General features: G+C 38.6%; 1 protein-coding gene across 1 annotated transcript; it reads left to right on the top strand.

Annotated features, from left to right (window-relative positions):
• Window positions 1-6,951: 6,951 nt before the first annotated feature.
• dnajc1 (DnaJ (Hsp40) homolog, subfamily C, member 1) lies at window positions 6,952-16,149 on the top strand. Its single transcript, XM_028441374.1, has 12 exons — window positions 6,952-7,185; window positions 9,614-9,715; window positions 9,785-9,831; window positions 9,921-10,086; window positions 10,167-10,264; window positions 10,350-10,443; window positions 11,947-12,037; window positions 12,115-12,278; window positions 12,356-12,481; window positions 12,552-12,600; window positions 14,931-15,334; window positions 15,420-16,149. Exons 1-12 carry the CDS (start codon window positions 7,027-7,029, stop codon window positions 15,486-15,488), a joined length of 1,569 nt encoding a protein of 522 aa, XP_028297175.1. The 5' UTR covers window positions 6,952-7,026; the 3' UTR covers window positions 15,489-16,149.
• Window positions 16,150-17,421: the final 1,272 nt, after the last annotated feature.

The raw sequence follows: 17,421 nt of genomic DNA, 5'->3' as shown, positions 1-17,421 counted from the left end.
TGTCCAACACCTTACGTACATTGCTCATATAACTAGACTTCCAAACTCAGCCCTGCAAAAACAAATTCTGTGCCACTCTAATAATAAACCGTGTAACCGTGATATATGGAAAATCTATGATAAACTTACGAGCCTTTCTGCTATTCAAATGCAAAAAGAAAAGCAAGATAAGTCAAGGTTCCTGCCTCTGGTGGAGCTAATCAATGGCACCCAACTCGCTGAAACAGTGGAAGGGGAAAATAGATGATGATGATGTTACAAGTCCATTTACATTAGGCTACCGCTCCTCTTCAAATCTGATATTATAGATTAGTAATGAAAATTACTGCTTGTATAACATTAAAATGGAGTTTAAGAAGAAATCTCAATGAAACTCATTCAGAACTTTGAGTTACTTCAACAACTTCAACAAGCATAAAATCTGGTTTCTTCTATTCTCTCTGCTTGAACTTCAGCATCTCATCTAGACATGACTAGCCTTCAGTATTCTTGGTACACTCAGCTGTCGAGTGATTAGTTGTTTGGTTATTTGGGACAATGAACAGAGGGTCAGATCAAAGATGCTCAGTAAGCTGACTCACTGCGACACGGGAACCCAACACAAGACAAGCGATGGATGGCAGACTCTGTGACTCTGAACCTCACCTGGTCCCATTGTCCTATCTGATTGGTCGGTTAAAGTTGGTCAAGTAAAACGTTGGCGTGCTGAGGAGATGCAGCTCAGACTAGTGCCAGTTCACACGGGCCTCTGTTTGTTTGTTGACCTACAAATAGGCTGCTGAGTCATTGTCGCTGATTTAAGAAACACAAAGGATGCTGTGCTGCGGAGAACAGAGACATTTCTTTGAAACATTATCAGACAAAACCTGATCTCAGGGCTGCAGGTCCAACAATAAATGAAACCAAACATCCATGTCTATACAAATCAGGGTACACCCAGGACAGGGTGCCAGGACATCACAGGGTGAGACAGACACATTCCACCTTTGGTCACGATAATGAAACTGACAGATGAATTTGGATTGTGTGAGGAATCCCACGAACCCTGAGAGAGAACATGCATACTTACACAAAGGATCACATCAAAGCACCACAACTGTGTTCAAATGTCCAACATACCGCAACCTGAAATGAAGCATTATACATGCTTCTCTGTGCTCGCAGCACATTGTGTTTCTTGGTCGGATTCTGCATTTATTCTTGCAGTGAATAAATTCTTGCATCATTCTTGCAGTGATGATGTTTGTTGGGATTTCTCCATTTGTGCCAAAGATGTACAACTCTTTCCCTGGAGGGCAACTGTCCTACAAGTTTCAGATGGGTAGTAAAGTTCTCCTATGTTGATTATAAGGTTTGGATGTAAGTGCATTGGTGCTTGTAGATATCTAAACATAAAGGGACTTTGGCTTTCCAGGATGCAATTGTTCTTTTATATCAATAGCTTCAGGCAGGTATCAAACCTTTTTCTAGTTTCTTGCTTTAACCTGCACCTTTGTGATTTCGCACTCCTCTTCTTCTTTTTTCATCTTTCTGGCTGATATCTCTGATTTTGGAGCTGTTGATTGCTGATCTACTGTATGTCACCCTGTCTATATACTGTAGACTGGGATCTTTACCTCTTTGGTCCTCTACTTCCCTCCATTATCCTGATTTGTCCTGTTAAAAAGAAGTCATTCCAGTATGAGTCTCGTGACCATCATCACTCAACCATACTGTTCAAGTGCCCTGTTAGACTGACTGATGGCATTCTTCCCATCAGTCCATTTCTTTTAACCTGCCTGTTGTGTTTTTAGGGTTGTGGGGGTCTGCTGATGCCACTAACACTCCCATTTGACTGCTTCTCATTTGAGAATAATTTGTCTTTAGTAGTTATAGCTAACAGCACAGTGAAACTCCTGACCCATTGTCCACAGGTGACTGATGACTGAGTCATCAGCAAACTTTTCAATGTCATGCTGGCATTTGTTTACAAAATAAAGGATGTAAAATGTCAGAGGACTGTGGAGACCAAGACGAAAGCTGAGATCCTGCTGGGAAGAAGCCCAGCAGCAAGTATATACATTCATAGTGAATACCTAAAGTTTTTAAAAGGTGTTTTTTGTAAGATAGCTGATGAGATTACTTCTTTGTGAGATGGCTCTTATTTCTTCCGCCAAGAAGTTTTCTCTGCTCTTCAGTCTCTCTTCAGCGTCCCAGGAAAGGGAGTGTGAGAAGCCTCAGCTTGAGGAGATCACGATTAATATTGTTGCTCATCTTTAGTTTTATATTACGCATGGAAACTGTCCTACCTGCGTTAAGAGGAGGAGCTGACAGAGTAAACTGAGGTGAACTCACTGCTGACCAGAGTTCATCACTGGATCCAAATTCAAAAACAGTTTAGTTTGCTCTCCGATAAAATCAGACAGAGTGGAAGAAACTGAGCAAACAGTCCAAGTTCATTCACTGACACTGTGGTCGGAAGCGCATTGTGGAAGTGATTGCACAACAAACACACACACACACGCACACGTAGACACACAAGCAAACACATACAGAGATAAGCTCTACTCATTTTGTGCAGAGATGAACATTTAAACTATATTACCAAGAATGTTTCATTTTTCTTTTTATTCACTCTTCTAATTTTAAAAGACTGCACACTAAGCAATATGTTCTCAATACTATTGACATTCAAACAGAGATTTGCTACTGGAATGCATTGGTATATTCAACATTACTGTACTACAACCTGCATGCTGCATCTTTCTCAGCACCTGGTTTCCCCTTATATTTTCTCACCTTTTCTCTAAAAAAGTTTCTTAAACACTGGACCCCACATTGCACCCTGCCTGGGGTTATAATACTTATTACTCTTTATTCATTGATATTTATTGACATTTAGTTTTTCATATGTAGTTTAATCTGACTCACATTTGAAATAGAGGCCATTTATTTTGTCAGTTGACTGAACTTGTTCTCAGCAGTAGGACAGGTGAGCTCTTACTTATGAAACCCACTCAATCTTACGAAAGCAGTGACGGTATGAACATGCAGACGGACAGTGCAGTGAACGTGATGAGAGGTGTTGGATCGTCATTTGAGTCAAAGCAAAGGATCTATTTTTTTGTGTGTGAGCAGGCTGCAGGACACGTCACTGCTGTCAGCTGAGGGTAGGCCTGATAACCTCGACACCACCTCCACCACAAACTGCTACTCCATCACCAAGTGCAGCAGACTCACTGCTTCTATTCAAAGACATTCGCCCACACAACTTATCTCACACTCCACGGACTCGTGTGACATGGAAAGTTGATTTTTTTTTTTTTTTTTTAAATAGCTTTGGTCGACTCTGAGTTCTTATGAAATATGATTTAAAAAAAGACATTCACACGCACACACACACAGCAGATGGCATGAAAAATAAATATCCAGGGCCATTAACCTCACCTGTCGGGAGTCAATTTGTACATGTCAACGGGTTAGTTAGATATTATCCCACAGTAAACTGACTATGATTGATATTTTTCCAACATTAGGAAGCAAATAAAGACAAGTTGTGTTCACAAAAAATCTAGTTCTGCTTGCCTGACGTCTTTCTCAGTTGTTTGTGGACTGAAGACCAAAGAACATCTCCTTATTCGTGAGATTAATGTTGGTGATGAATAGATACAAATGAAGAACAGTGAAAATGGTGTTGTTCATTCATCTTCTGACCCGCACATACAGTACACCCTAGATCAGTGGTTCTCAAACTTTTTTGGCTTAAGTCCCCCCTTTCTCTTCTTCTGAATCCAAGTACCCCCTTCATCTGACTACATTTTGCTCAGAATACTATGAACAAACAACTATAGATCATAATGATGGAATGAATGAGTGATAACACACATTTTAAAGAATTTCATTTTATAAATAAGGGGAATGAAACAGTATCTAGTGCCTCTTGAATGGATTTATTACTATAGTTTTATCATCTGGTGTGGGACCAAGACTGACTTGTTTTTGCAGTTAATTTTCTAATCAAGATTATTTCTATCAGTGTTGTAATTATCATTTTTAACTAAGGATAAACAATATAAACCTTGTATTTTAATGCTTTCATTTGTTAAATTATACAATCTCTCTCTCTCTCTCTCACTCTCTCTCTCTCCTCTAATACCCCCTCTAGTGCCATTGAGTACCCCTAGGTACCCCCATTTGAGAAACTCTGCCCTAGATAGTGCAACAGTCCATTAATGGGTGAACACAAACAGACAGACAACCACTCACACTCGGTGACGGTGGGAGCAAACCGTGGTACCCAAGGAAAACCCACTTAAGCACGGGGACAACATGCAAACTCTACACCTCGGGGCTTGAACCCAGGATCTTCTTGCTGTCGCTAATTATTTTAAAAGAGCTGCCATCATTAAATGTGTGTTTATTTGAATATCAACTGGGGGAATAGATTGAATATGTGATAATACGCTATAGTGGATAAGTGGCATGACATGAATGTAAGTATGTTCTTTATTTTTCAATGGACATGATTTAATTCAATTCATAACAGCTTTATTGGCATGAGAAAACAGGTTTACATTGCCAAAGCAACTGTGAGAGAACCATGTACACGCGAAAACATTAAATGTTATAAAATAGCTACTTGTGTGCAAAACAACATGATTAAAATAAAATATGGCTTTCACTATATATATATGTAGAACAAAATTTAAAATGAAGTTATAAATGTTATAAAAGGTTATGTACAGAATTTTACATATATCAATATACACACATATACTGTATGCATCCGGTTGTACAAGTACATACACATATACATACAGTACATGTACACAAACACCTACATACAGTATGTATATATTCATACATGCAAGGGGCAGACTATCTATATATACATAAATGTAGTGGGACTGTAGGGTATATGGGGGCTGGAGGTCTTTAGAGTTCCCTGTCCTGTCACAGCAGTCAATGCATCTTGCTGCTGTGTTTGCACATTGCTAAACTTCCCTGAGCAGGTAGGGGAGTTTGTGGGCGTCAGACAGATTCTGAAAGTCTTTGTGGGTGTGTGTGATCAGGGGGAACTAAGTGTCTCTGAGGTCCTGGTAACGGGGGCAGGAGGTCGGGAAGAATATTTGTTGTTTGACTATTTATGAAAGGGGCAGGACATGATAAGCATCGACTTCTTCCTGCTCTATTTCAATCTATTCTCTGTTCTTTTGTTTCCATGAGACACTTTCTGTTTCGTAAATGTTTTCTTTTTTTTTAATCTTGAACTATTTGAAGAAAAACAACAACAACAACAAGACACTTGTTAACTGCAACTGTAGTCATCACATAAGCCGTGCCCATAATTCCAACTATACATCTTTAAACTTGATATGACACATGCAAGGAGGAGACAGTGTTGTATTCAGCTCTATGTGAATAATTTTGGTATGATTTGAAACGAATAATTATATCTACAGTAGCACCTTCTGGAATTAGATGAACAGAAGGACTATAGTGGTGGTAGAAATGTGAGTCCTCTGCTGAGGATACAGTGTTCCGAGGACAATTTGAGGTCTTTGTCACATTCATGAACTCATTTTTGGCTCGCTTTCCTGACTGCGCTCTCTGTTTTCATTCAGATGGTAGAAAGTTGCTTCACACTTCTTTTGGCTTCAGCAGAGAGTCAGTTTGTTCGGATGCCCACGCCGCAGAGTGACAGATGACTCAGGATTGTCAGGCGGATAAGAGGAACAGCAGGTCTCTTCTTTTTTTAATTCCTCAGAATGCTGCTTTCATTTAACTCCTCCTGAGAAGAGGCTGGTGTCGGTTGCAAGGCATGAAAGGTCGCACATAAATGGAGATAATGAGCAAATTTGACTATTTCCTTAAGATTTAGTCATGTTGTGTCACAATATTCAAATATATTATTGATATTAGCTCTTCTGTACCTGCTTTAACATGTAAAGGGTCCCTAGGGTCTACTGGTGTAAATGGTTTGGACAATGGCCTAAAGAGCCTCTTGACATAAATAAACAACAACATTAAAAAAGAGGATATAGAAAGTGCATGTATATGTATTTGTATTTTAATAAAAGGCACATGGATAATTAGGCCTTGTTATGCAACGTATTATGATAACACCAGTCTTACCCTGAAAGATTCACATATTGAGAAATGTACAGATTCACTCAAGATTATAATCAAGCAAATTAAGTTTAGGTTTAAATTGAAGGCTCCTTTTAAAAAAAATAATATAAAATGCCTAAAAGGTTTTTCTCAGTAGGTTTAAAAAGCTTAGTGACAGTCTGGACCTTTTTCTAGTTGTTTGATGAGTTATGAACGCATGGACAAACTGTAATGTGTGTATGCATATTAAATTACTATTATTATCGCATTTATTACTGATAAATAAATGTGATCTTTAATATTTTACTAGTAAAAGGAATCATGATAACATCATATTATTATTTACTTCTTTTGCAGTTTTTTTTAAACTGTACCTGTTACACTGCCTTGTAAAGTGCTTTGTAAAGGTTATTAATATAAAAGCATATTGTGAATAATGCAATAAAAGATTGATAACCATTCAATCTGCGATATTAATTATAACATTTACCTAGGGTAATAATAGTAACATTGCCAGTGTGTGAAAAAATGATCTCTAAATAAAATAAATAATGTCGGTAAGAGGAAAAATGCACAAATATTCTTGATTTTTAAGGACAGCCAATTGTGAATGCTGCCCCAAAATACAAAAAAAAAAAAAAAAAAGTTTATTACTAAAAATAATTTGTGATTTTATTTTAAATGTAAAATAAGTGCAAAATTTTACATCAAGCTAAAATGGTTGATGTTAAAATTCCTACGAGCCGTGAATTTAGGATTTTCTCATGATATACAAGCAGTTCTCCGTGACTCCTCTCAATGTCGCTGTTACAAACTCTGGAGGCTTTTATTATGGCGAGCTTGACCCGGATGTGACGTTTGTCCACGATCCACAGCACTGCCCGCTGCTGTGGGCCCTGCTGCTTTTCTCTCTTCATTTATTTCAGGGTTAATAAAATGGGAGACACTGGTGCTCCCGGAGCCTCAAAGCTGCTTTTAATAACACTTCTGGTGTGTGTTGTCCCTCCGCTCTCAGCCTGGGAAGCAGACCTGGAGCTCCTGGATCTGGTGGAGGAAATTCCCCAGACCTTCTACCAGTTTCTCAACCTGGAACAGGTCTGTACCATCCGTCGCCATGGAAACTCAGGTTCGCGAGCGGAGCTAATTAATGCTAACACGCCGAGTGCCACGTGAACACGTTGTTGAGGAACAATTTTTAGCACAAAGAGTTTAAACTGTACAAGTTAACTTGGGGAGCCCAGTTACTACCTGGGTGATTCATTCTGGTTATTGGCTTTGTTCTGACTGACTGACTCAGCACTGACTGACAGCTGCTTCATATTGGACTAATGTAACTTATAGTTCATTAAAGACATGTAGAGCTTTTACTTGTGATGTCCCGATACAACTTTTTCCACTTCCGATACGAGACCGATATTGCAGCTTTGCTATTGGCCTATGCAGATATCGATATGATATGATATCAGCACGAATCATACATACTTTTATTACTTATTTTGTAGTGTGAACATTAGAAAAGGCTTGATCAAGTGATGTTACTCAAACAGAGAACAATAGTCAGCAACAGTAGGGATGAGAAAATCTTAACCCATTTATTATTAACCAATCAGTTACATACATTTTAACCTACAACATAATATTTACAGTATTTTACAATTGAATAAATATAATATAATATATATCTGTGATTTTAGATACAGTCCAATAAAATCCGATATCAATATATTAGGAGAGTAAGTCTTCAACAATAAACTCGATAATTTTATAAAACTATAACTGTATTTAGGGGTGTCCCGATCCGATATTGTTGTCAGATATTTGTCCGATATCAACCAGAAAACGAATATCGGATTTTATCGGACTGCATCTGCATATAAGCGCTCCGATAAAATGTTGGTTCCAGCACTTCTATCCATAGGTGACTGTGGTTCACACTCCAACAAAGTAACCTAATGTTGCTGACTATTGTTCTCTGTTTGAGTAACATCACTTGATCAAGTATTTTCTAACATTCCACACTACAAAATGAGTAATAAAAGAATGTATGAATCGTGCTGATATTGTATCGGATCAATATCGATACGCAAGGCTGCAATATCGGTATCATATCGGAAGTGAAAAAGTTGTATCGGGACATCTCTAACTGTAGTATGAAATCAGACTAACAGAGTACATAAAGTAATCTGCAACACATTCTTCAATAACGGTTATGTGTTCACCATTTAAATTAGATTTATTTGTTATTTTAATTTTTAAAGTTTACATTATTGTGCCTTGGTTATTTATTTCATAGGTATAAATTATTACTGAGCAGTGACCATGGCATAAGATGGTCAAATTTGACCCCATGACATTAACTGTGACGCAGATCATCTAAGTAAAGGATGTAGATGGGACAAGCTAAAAACACACACAACTCAATCTTATATTGAAAGCAATAGAAGCTGGAGAGGTTTTCCACTGCCGAGCTCAGTGCTTTGGGACTGTTCTTGCCAGGACGCTTTAAACGTGGTTATTTTCAACACTATCATCAAACACAGACAGCCATATTTCTACTATGGCCTTACTAGAGACAATTTTACATTTGAAGTTGAAAGTGAAACTAGAAATCCTTTCATCATCATAACACATTAAATGTTTGTTTATCTTTCTTTTACACTCACTTTATCCATTGTATGCTTTACAGAGACACAACAAAAGGCTGATTACATTGAGAGCGAGCTCTGTAACATGCAACAAACCTGGTGTTTACACCAAAGCTGCCTTATTGTGCCCCTTATGGCAGATTATCTACTCTACCTAATGCTGTTAAAAGCCCTGATTCTACATTTACATTAACACATTCTGTAATATACGGCGGCGTATTAGGGCCACATCAAAATTGAAAATAATCTGGGCACTACGAGATGAAAGTCATAATTTTTCAAAAAATAAAGTCGTAATTTTGTGAGAATAAAATTGAAATACAAACCTGATCTTGTCTGTGTTGCGGTCACTCATGCGTTATGGAGAATGTGGAGCATTTATGAGATGATATTTCTCTTTAGGTTTCACCCATGATAAATTACTGAGCCTTTTGGCCCATCATCACCACACAGTTATAGCACTTTAATGCCACTTTGCAGACGTTTGAGTTTGTTCCGACGAAAGAACCAGTCTGATTTGGAGCAAATAGCCTCTTTTATTGTGGAGGAGGAACTGGCTGGAAGTGGTGGACTTCAGGGCTATCGGTGTAAGTTGTCTTCACTTAAACACACCTTTATTCTTAGAACATTATAACTCTATTCTCAAAATATTACCAATTTAATCTAATAAAATTACGACTTTATTCTTGAAATATTACGACTTTCTTTTTTTTTTTTATGTGACCCTAATATGCTGTTGTAGTGATCATCTCAATAACATATCTTTGATTAGACAAAGTAGACTTATAGAGTTTATAAAAAGCACATTGATTATCTTTAAGTGTTTAATAAAGTCACTTTTCCATGATTTCTAATCCAATGATGCTGCGTGTTTTCAGGACGCATCATCAGCAGAGATAAAGAAAGCCTACCGCCGGTTGTCTCTCATCCTGCACCCTGACAAGAATAAGGATGAAAATGCTGAAACACAATTCAGACAGGTGGGGAAGCGAAGCACAAACATAGAGAAACATTGCAGCCGCTGAGATTTTAGGACTTTTTGTTTCCAGCTGGTGTCCATTTATGAAGTCCTAAAAGATGAGGAGAGAAGACGCAAGTAAGCATCACCTCATCAAGCATCATGACAACCTACCAGCTAGTTAGCACTTACATTCAACATGAGCACGTGTATGTGTGTGTGCACAGGTATGATGACATTTTAGTAAACGGACTACCTGATTGGAGACAGCCAGTCTTCTACTACAGACGTGTGAGAAAACTGAGCAACACAGAGTTGGGCCTCCTCCTCTTCCTCATCCTCACTGTGGGTCACTACGCCGTCATCTGGTCCATTTACCTGGAGAAACGGCTGGTGAGAACGGCTATTATAGGAGAGAAGCGCGCAAGCAGCAGCCAATCAGATGAGACGTAATGTGAATGGTTTGTTTTAAGGATGAGCTGTTGAGTAAGAAGAAGAAAGAGAAGAGGAAGAAGGTCACCTCCAAGCCCACAGAGGAACCCAGGAGTATCAGTCAGGAGCAGACTGACAGGTACTGTACGTCTCAGGACGATCAATGAAATCATTGTCGGTTACTTGGTGAGTGTTTCTTATGATTTGTGTTTTTGTTGTTTCAGAGATCAGGACCGGCCGCACTGGCATGACATCCTTCCTCTGAAGCTCACCATCTGGATTTACCTGACAGCCAAAAACCTGCCTCAGACCATCCAGGTGGGACAGTCAGTCCTTCTCTTTTCAGCCATGACTTATGGCACGTGTCATACTCAAGGCCTGGGGGCCAATCCCGGTCTTTTAGAGCAGTGTTTCCCAATCTCTTCTGTCTTATATACAGTTCCCTCCAAGGCCTCTCTTCAGATTAGGAGAACCCCTTCGTCATTCTAGTTTAGTAACCTTTCTTGTTTTATTTACATGTTGTTAACATGTTGGCCTCTGAAATCTACTACAGCTTGAAAATGTCAACCTGTACATTTAACGCACACTAAATATCAATTTTGTGCATTACAGTTATTGTATATCAGAGAATATATTTACGTCCATTTTTAGTAATGTGCATAACATGTTAGTGACAATTTAGTAGGATATTAAGGCCACAATATTGTTTATTCCATTAATGCTGTTTATTGTCAGCGGGTGGAATAGATGTTGGATGAGCATGTACAGTGTCTGAAATAAGCTTAAAAATGACTCGGCATGTTGAAAATAGACTCATCAATGTTTCCAAGTACCCCCTGCAATGTGTTCAAGTACCCCCTAGGGGTACACGTACCCCTGGTTGGGAACCACTGCTTTAGAGCAGTGTTTCTCAAATGAGGGTATACGCGATGGCACTGCAGGGTTTACTTGAGAGAAAGTGGAAAACAAACAAACAAAAGCCTTAAAATATGGGGTTTTATGATATTTTTAGTTAAAATGATAATCATTATAATGATGATGAAAATGATCTTGATTAGATCATGAACTTAAAATACAGGGTTCAGGCTTGGTCCCTCAACAGGTGAGAGATGACCAGAAATGATAAAAACTATAGAAATATCTTAAATCAGGAGCCACTAAATACTGTTTCATTCCACTTATTTACAATGGGATTTTTTCAAATGTGTGTTATCAGTCATTCATTCCATCATTATGCTCTATAGTTGTCTTTTACATCGTAACAAAGGGGATACTTGGATCCATATATAAAAGAAAAGGGGTACTTAAGCTAAAAAAAATCTCTTCAAATTCACAAATTTAATGAAACTTTACAATGTTTTCTAGCACTCAGTCATTTTTAAAGGCTTAGTTGTTGAAAGAACGCTCAATTTTTACAAAATTCTTAAATTTTCCTTAAAATATTTCCCAAAATTTCCTCCAATTAAATAAAAATCAGTCAAAATCAAGTACATTTGAGTGAGCTCCTCCAGGGACTGAAATCTGTCACTCATTGTTTGGATTTTGTCGGTGTCTTAAATACTTTACTTATCATTTTAAGTTGGAAGTACAAAGTAGGACACATTATTGTTGAAATTTCTTGTTTTCCCACTTATAATCTGTGGCCCACTTGAGATCAAACTGGTCCGAGTTTGGCCCTTGACCGAAAATGAGTTTGAGACACCTGACCTATGGTATGTCCTGGTTACTTTTTAAGCTGTTTAAGATGTTATTTTCACCAATCCAAGATGGAATTTTCCTGATTTACATTGTCACAACGAGTCCCTCTTCTGTTTCTTACAGGAAGTAAAGCAGTACTATGAGGAGTACCAGCAGATGAAGCAACAGGAAAAAGAAAATGCTGAAGCTGAACAGGAAGCTGCAACAACAACAAGTATGTGTTTTCATCTGAACGTGTTGATCAGAGACGGATCATGATTTATTCAAAGGGCGCTCTAATTCTCCCTACAGGAGAGAAAAGGCCCAAAGTCAAAAAACCTAAGGTGGAATTTCCCGTCTTAAGGGAGTCCTCCGACAACCAGAATTCCCACAGCTATGATCAGTCCACGTCCATTGAAGAGATCGAGGACCAAATGGATGATTGGCTGCAGGATCGCAAAGCCATGAAGAAGAAGGTGTGTTCCTATTGGTTAATGGTGTGACTTTACAGATGATTTCAACTTCATCAGACTGTGTCTCTGGTCTCACTCAGACTCAGGCTGTGGACTGGAATGTGGATGAGCTCAGCCTGCTCAGCAGGTTGATGGTTAAGTTCCCAGGAGGCACTCCAGGCCGATGGGAGAAGATTGCTCATGAGTTAGGTCGTGCTGTGAATGATGTAAGTCTGCTTTTCCAGTGTTGGTCCTGTGTCTGTTCCAGCTCTTCATCTCGCCTTTTATCTTCATCAGGTGACGACAAAAGCCAAACAGCTTAAAGACAGCGTGAGCCACACCTCAGGTAAACTCATTACTTTACCCTCAGCCAACTGAGGATCAAATCCTTTTTTCTGTCACCTTTTATTTGACATTCTGAAGCTCATCAGGTCATTTAAAACATGACATCATGCCTGCTGATTTACGTGATTATAGGCTGTTTGCATTCACCCACACATATATCAAGTTAAGTCCACGTATTGCAGTTCTGACTCTACCCTAAAAAAAAATAGGTTGCTACTTGTTTGTCAACATTTGCCAACGTCAGTTTTGGTCATTGTTTACTGGGGTTCAGATGTACTGTATGTACCTGTGATTTATTTGGCACAAATTGTGATTGTTTCTTTATTTGTAATTCTAAACCTAATATGACTAGTAATAACGTCATAACATCCAAGGAACTGCACGAGTCGTAACTAAAGCCCTGAAACGATAGCTTAAAATTATTTTTCATCACCGACTCTTCATAGGAGCAGAAATATAAAGTTAGTCTCATGTGATGGCAACATGGTATGCAAACAAGTGGTTGGCTGAAATTTTCATATTATTGGTGTTTTGAGGCTAAAAGTTGATACAAATGACTTCAAAATTTTGACTTTACATTTCTAACGTAATTGAGTTTTTAGTCATTCAGCTTTTGACCGCTCATCTAAAGGGCATTCATCATGTGATTGGTTGGTATCGTCAGTGGCACTATGACTGTGTTCAAAATGGCACACTCCGTACTATTTATGACATACTCAATATATACTGTCTACTATCAGAATCATCTTTATTGACCATGTATGTAAAACACATTAGGAATTTGACTTCAATATATACTATAAGTATGGTTAGGACAATTGATCGTTCCCATTGAAGTATATTTCCAAGTTTTCCAAGATGCATTTAGAACCTACAATGACAAAAACCTGAAGCACACTGAGGCTAAATATCTCCATTAATTTGTCACCTTTGAAAAGTTCTGAAAGCATTTTAAGCGAGAAAGTGACCAAGTAGAATATCAACATGAGGTGGAGACCCACCATTGTGTTACTGACAAAACTTCTGGTTAACTTCAAAACAAGAGCTCTATTTACAAAGGTGTTAAAAACTAATGCAAGATAAGAAGAGATGCTTTTTTTGATGCTTGATTTTTAGCTTGAAGCTGGTCCCAGGATGATTTTACTTTTTGCTCGCAATGCATCATGGGGCAGTTGTGTATTTTAAATATTTTTTGCTGCCGATTTTGATGTTCTTATTGATTTGAAGCTGTTGAATGTTTTCCGTCGCACTTTTTGATCATGTAAAGCACATTGAGTTGCATTGTGTATGAAATGTGCTATACAAATACATTTGCCTTGCCTTGTCTTACCGTGTATACCTAAAAAATGTCCCAATATATTATACATCTGGGTATTTCTTGCATACAATCTGAAAAAACATTACCAACTTGTTTAATTGTGGATTTCTCAGCCTCTCAAAATGTTTAAAGAATGAAATTTTTTTTCTAAAATCTGGCACATTTTCAGGGAAATCTAGGTGAAGATCCTGCAGGGACTGATGACACTCACATACTTTATAATTTATATATCATTTATACGTGGAAGTGCAAACTAGGGCACATTAATGTTGAATTTGCTCTAAAGTATTCATCTTAAGTGGGCACCGAAAATCTGTGACCCACTTAAGCTCAAACTGGTTCGTATTTGGCCCTTGAACTAAAATGAGTTTCACTCCCTGAGCTAATGCACTACATACTCATTTTGACGTCAGACTTAAGATTTGGAACACAGCCTATGTCTACTGACTTTTGGTGCGTTTCCGTTGGCGGTATCTGCTCTGCACTCCTCGCTTTCGGGACCAGACACTGTTTTTCTGGAGCGTTTCCATTGAGCACCAACCTGACAACACTAAACTGCCAGACTTCACGGTTTGCACTTTTTTTTGCTGCCATCCTCACAAGATCGCCAACAAAAATCAGTGGTGGCCAAATGCTTCCTTTCTGTGCGTGAGTTGATGACTCTACGCTGTGATGATTCTCAGACTCAATCAGTGTCTGCTTTGTGCCTACGTCACATTTTGAGACCAGGGCTGCTTTTATTTGAACCTCAACAAAGAAGGGACTAAAAAAGGCAGCACCAGGTACCACGGGGGAGGTACGTTTTCCCAGTGGAAACGGGAAAAAGGGGAGTAGAGCCGATACCCCCAATGGAAACGCACCATTTGTGTTGAGGTTCTTTTTGTTACTTTCAGGCTCTACTAATAAGTGTCTACAATGTTCTACTAAGTAATAGGATGTGCTGATTTTAAATGATGTCAATTGAGTTGTTTGAGATCTCCTGCAAGAACCTAATTCTCCTGTTTGTTATCCAGGTTTGGTGAAGTTATCAGACCTAAAGGGTCCGTTGCCGTCTGTGAAATCCCTTGTGGATGACAGTATAATAACCCAGAGGGTAGGAAGGAGCAGTGAGGGTGAACATGAGGAGGAGGAGGAAGCAGTGCCTGTGGTAAGGAGGAGGAACAAGAAGGGCTCGGCTACAACAGATGACGTGGAGGTGAAAATCCGAGGACGCAGACAGAAAGACTTCGACCCGGCCGCCGCAGAGGAGGAGGTAGAGGTGGTGGGAGTGGAACGTCAGGAGAACACGGAGAAGGCTGACCCTGCCATCTGGACCCAGAACCAGCAAAAGCTTCTGGAACTGGCTCTGCAGCAGTTTCCACGAGGGACTGCAGAACGCTGGGATAGAATCGCCAAGGTGGTCCCAGGAAAGAGCAAGGTACAGAGGATAACCCCCTCCCCCCCCATCACTGATCACATGTTAAACATGTGCAATGATAATTGATGGTGTGTCTTGGTTTCAGGAGGAGTGCATTATCCGTTATAAGATGTTGGCCGAACTCATTCAGAAGAAAAAACAGGCCAAGAGCTGATGACTCCGCCTTTTCATTGTGTGCCATGTGACAATATGACCGGTGAAGGATCAGGTGACATGCGATGCTGCCTACTCATTGGACTGAATCAACACGGTTGTTTTTTTGTTTTGTTTTTTTATCTTCACGATGCAGCATCTCACCTGCTCAGGTGTGTTTTACAAACTGATGACAGCCATGTGACCAAATAATGCCAAAAATCAGCAGCGGTCCCCGTTTACACGTTACGCATCAAGAGTCCTGTTAAGTTTCTGGTTTTACCTCATACTTGAAGCTGTAGCAGTTTAAGTTTAACCTGTTGCAAAAAGGGGCTACTAATTTTTTATTGTCCTGGATATTCACACATGTTCACTCACACCCAGTGTTAGCAAAAGCATCATTCAGTGCTGCTAAGATGCTGCTCTTTTGATCTTTGTTAAAAGATGGCTGGTTATTACTCCTGTGACAGTATAACATATTTTGATATTCAGTCTGACACCATAAAGGTATGGGATGATGAAACACTGTTTAAAAACTTAACACACATGGCGTCCAATCCAAATGAGATGTCAAAGGATGCATGTCACATGACCTTTGACCAAACGGCTTCATGTGCCTTACCTCTACTCAGCTTGCTGCCAATCAACATGTTTCCTAAATTAATAAAATAGTATTTATTGTTTCCCGTGGGCTGGTTTTTATTATTTAGGTTTTGTTGTTTTTGCTCCACTGGCTTTAAAAAAAATATTGTGCAAAAAAAAAAGGTGCAAGCAATTTTCCATTGCAGAGAAGAAAAGTAATACATACTTTAAACAAGGTCTCGGACTTCATTGATCTGCAGCTGAAACACCTCGGGCCAGTTGTTGGAAAGGTAATCTGATCAGATTTTGGATCAAATATTGAAAATGAATTGTTTAAAACTAAAATCGGATTCTGAGATCAGACTAGATCACGTAATCCAATCTTGGTTTTAATTCGGATCAAAAATCTGGATTGTTCTATTCCCTGCAGTGTCTTGGATTCAGGGATTTAAATTAAACTGGTCAAATAAATTACAATTGTCATGCAGTAGATATGTATTTTATATTTTTTTTCAACTGATTTATAGTATACAGTTGAATTCATAGACTAGTTCACACTACAGAACTATAAGGTGGAAATAAAATAATCCTCAAAAGCTGTCAAAAATCAAACAATATTCAATTCTAACTCTAATTGGAAACTTGATGTTTACGAAAACATCCAAAAATATTTCTGACAATTGCGTCGTTTACTGCATGTGCAGTCACTCATTTTGAGAGAAAGTCGGAGGTATGCCTTCATTTTCAGAGGCTCAGGTGCATCATCTATACATGAATTTTGTAATCTTAAAAGGTTTGCTTTGAACAACTGGGACTGAATTAAAATGGATTATGTTATCCTGGACAGAGATTTTAAAATCTGGATAGTTTTGAACCATATTACACCTTTTGAACAACTGGTCCCACATGATTGTTAGCATGTTCTGTGCCTTGCAGTACCAATTAATTACATAAAACTTCCCATTTCCCTTTTTTTCCTAGCAATTATGACCCAAATGTTATGGGTGAGGCTAAGGTAAGTTTTACTGGATTCCTGTTAGAAAAATATAGTTTGTGTGGTTGAAAGTTCTGCAAACAAGCTAGAGTTATGCTTCAGGGATAGAATTTGGTATTACATTTGTGTGAAATGTAGTCTATTCTTCTCTTTTGTGTTATTAATTTTATTATTGGAGCAGTTACGATATATATGAACTTACCTGGTCATGGACAAGATGGCAAAATCCACAAAAGAAAGTAATATTCCCCACTAAGTTCTGTTATTGGTTAATCCTACTCTTAGGAATAAATACTACTCTATAATTAATTAACCCTGTTTCATAACAGGAACAGGGGTGTCACGATCCAATATTGATATCAGATATCAGTCCGATATC

Source organism: Gouania willdenowi, unplaced genomic scaffold, assembly GCF_900634775.1.
Source record: "Gouania willdenowi unplaced genomic scaffold, fGouWil2.1 scaffold_228_arrow_ctg1, whole genome shotgun sequence".
Taxonomy (NCBI): domain Eukaryota; kingdom Metazoa; phylum Chordata; class Actinopteri; order Blenniiformes; family Gobiesocidae; genus Gouania; species Gouania willdenowi.
Note: the sequence above shows the minus strand (reverse complement) of the source record. Positions and strands in the feature narration are given on the sequence as shown.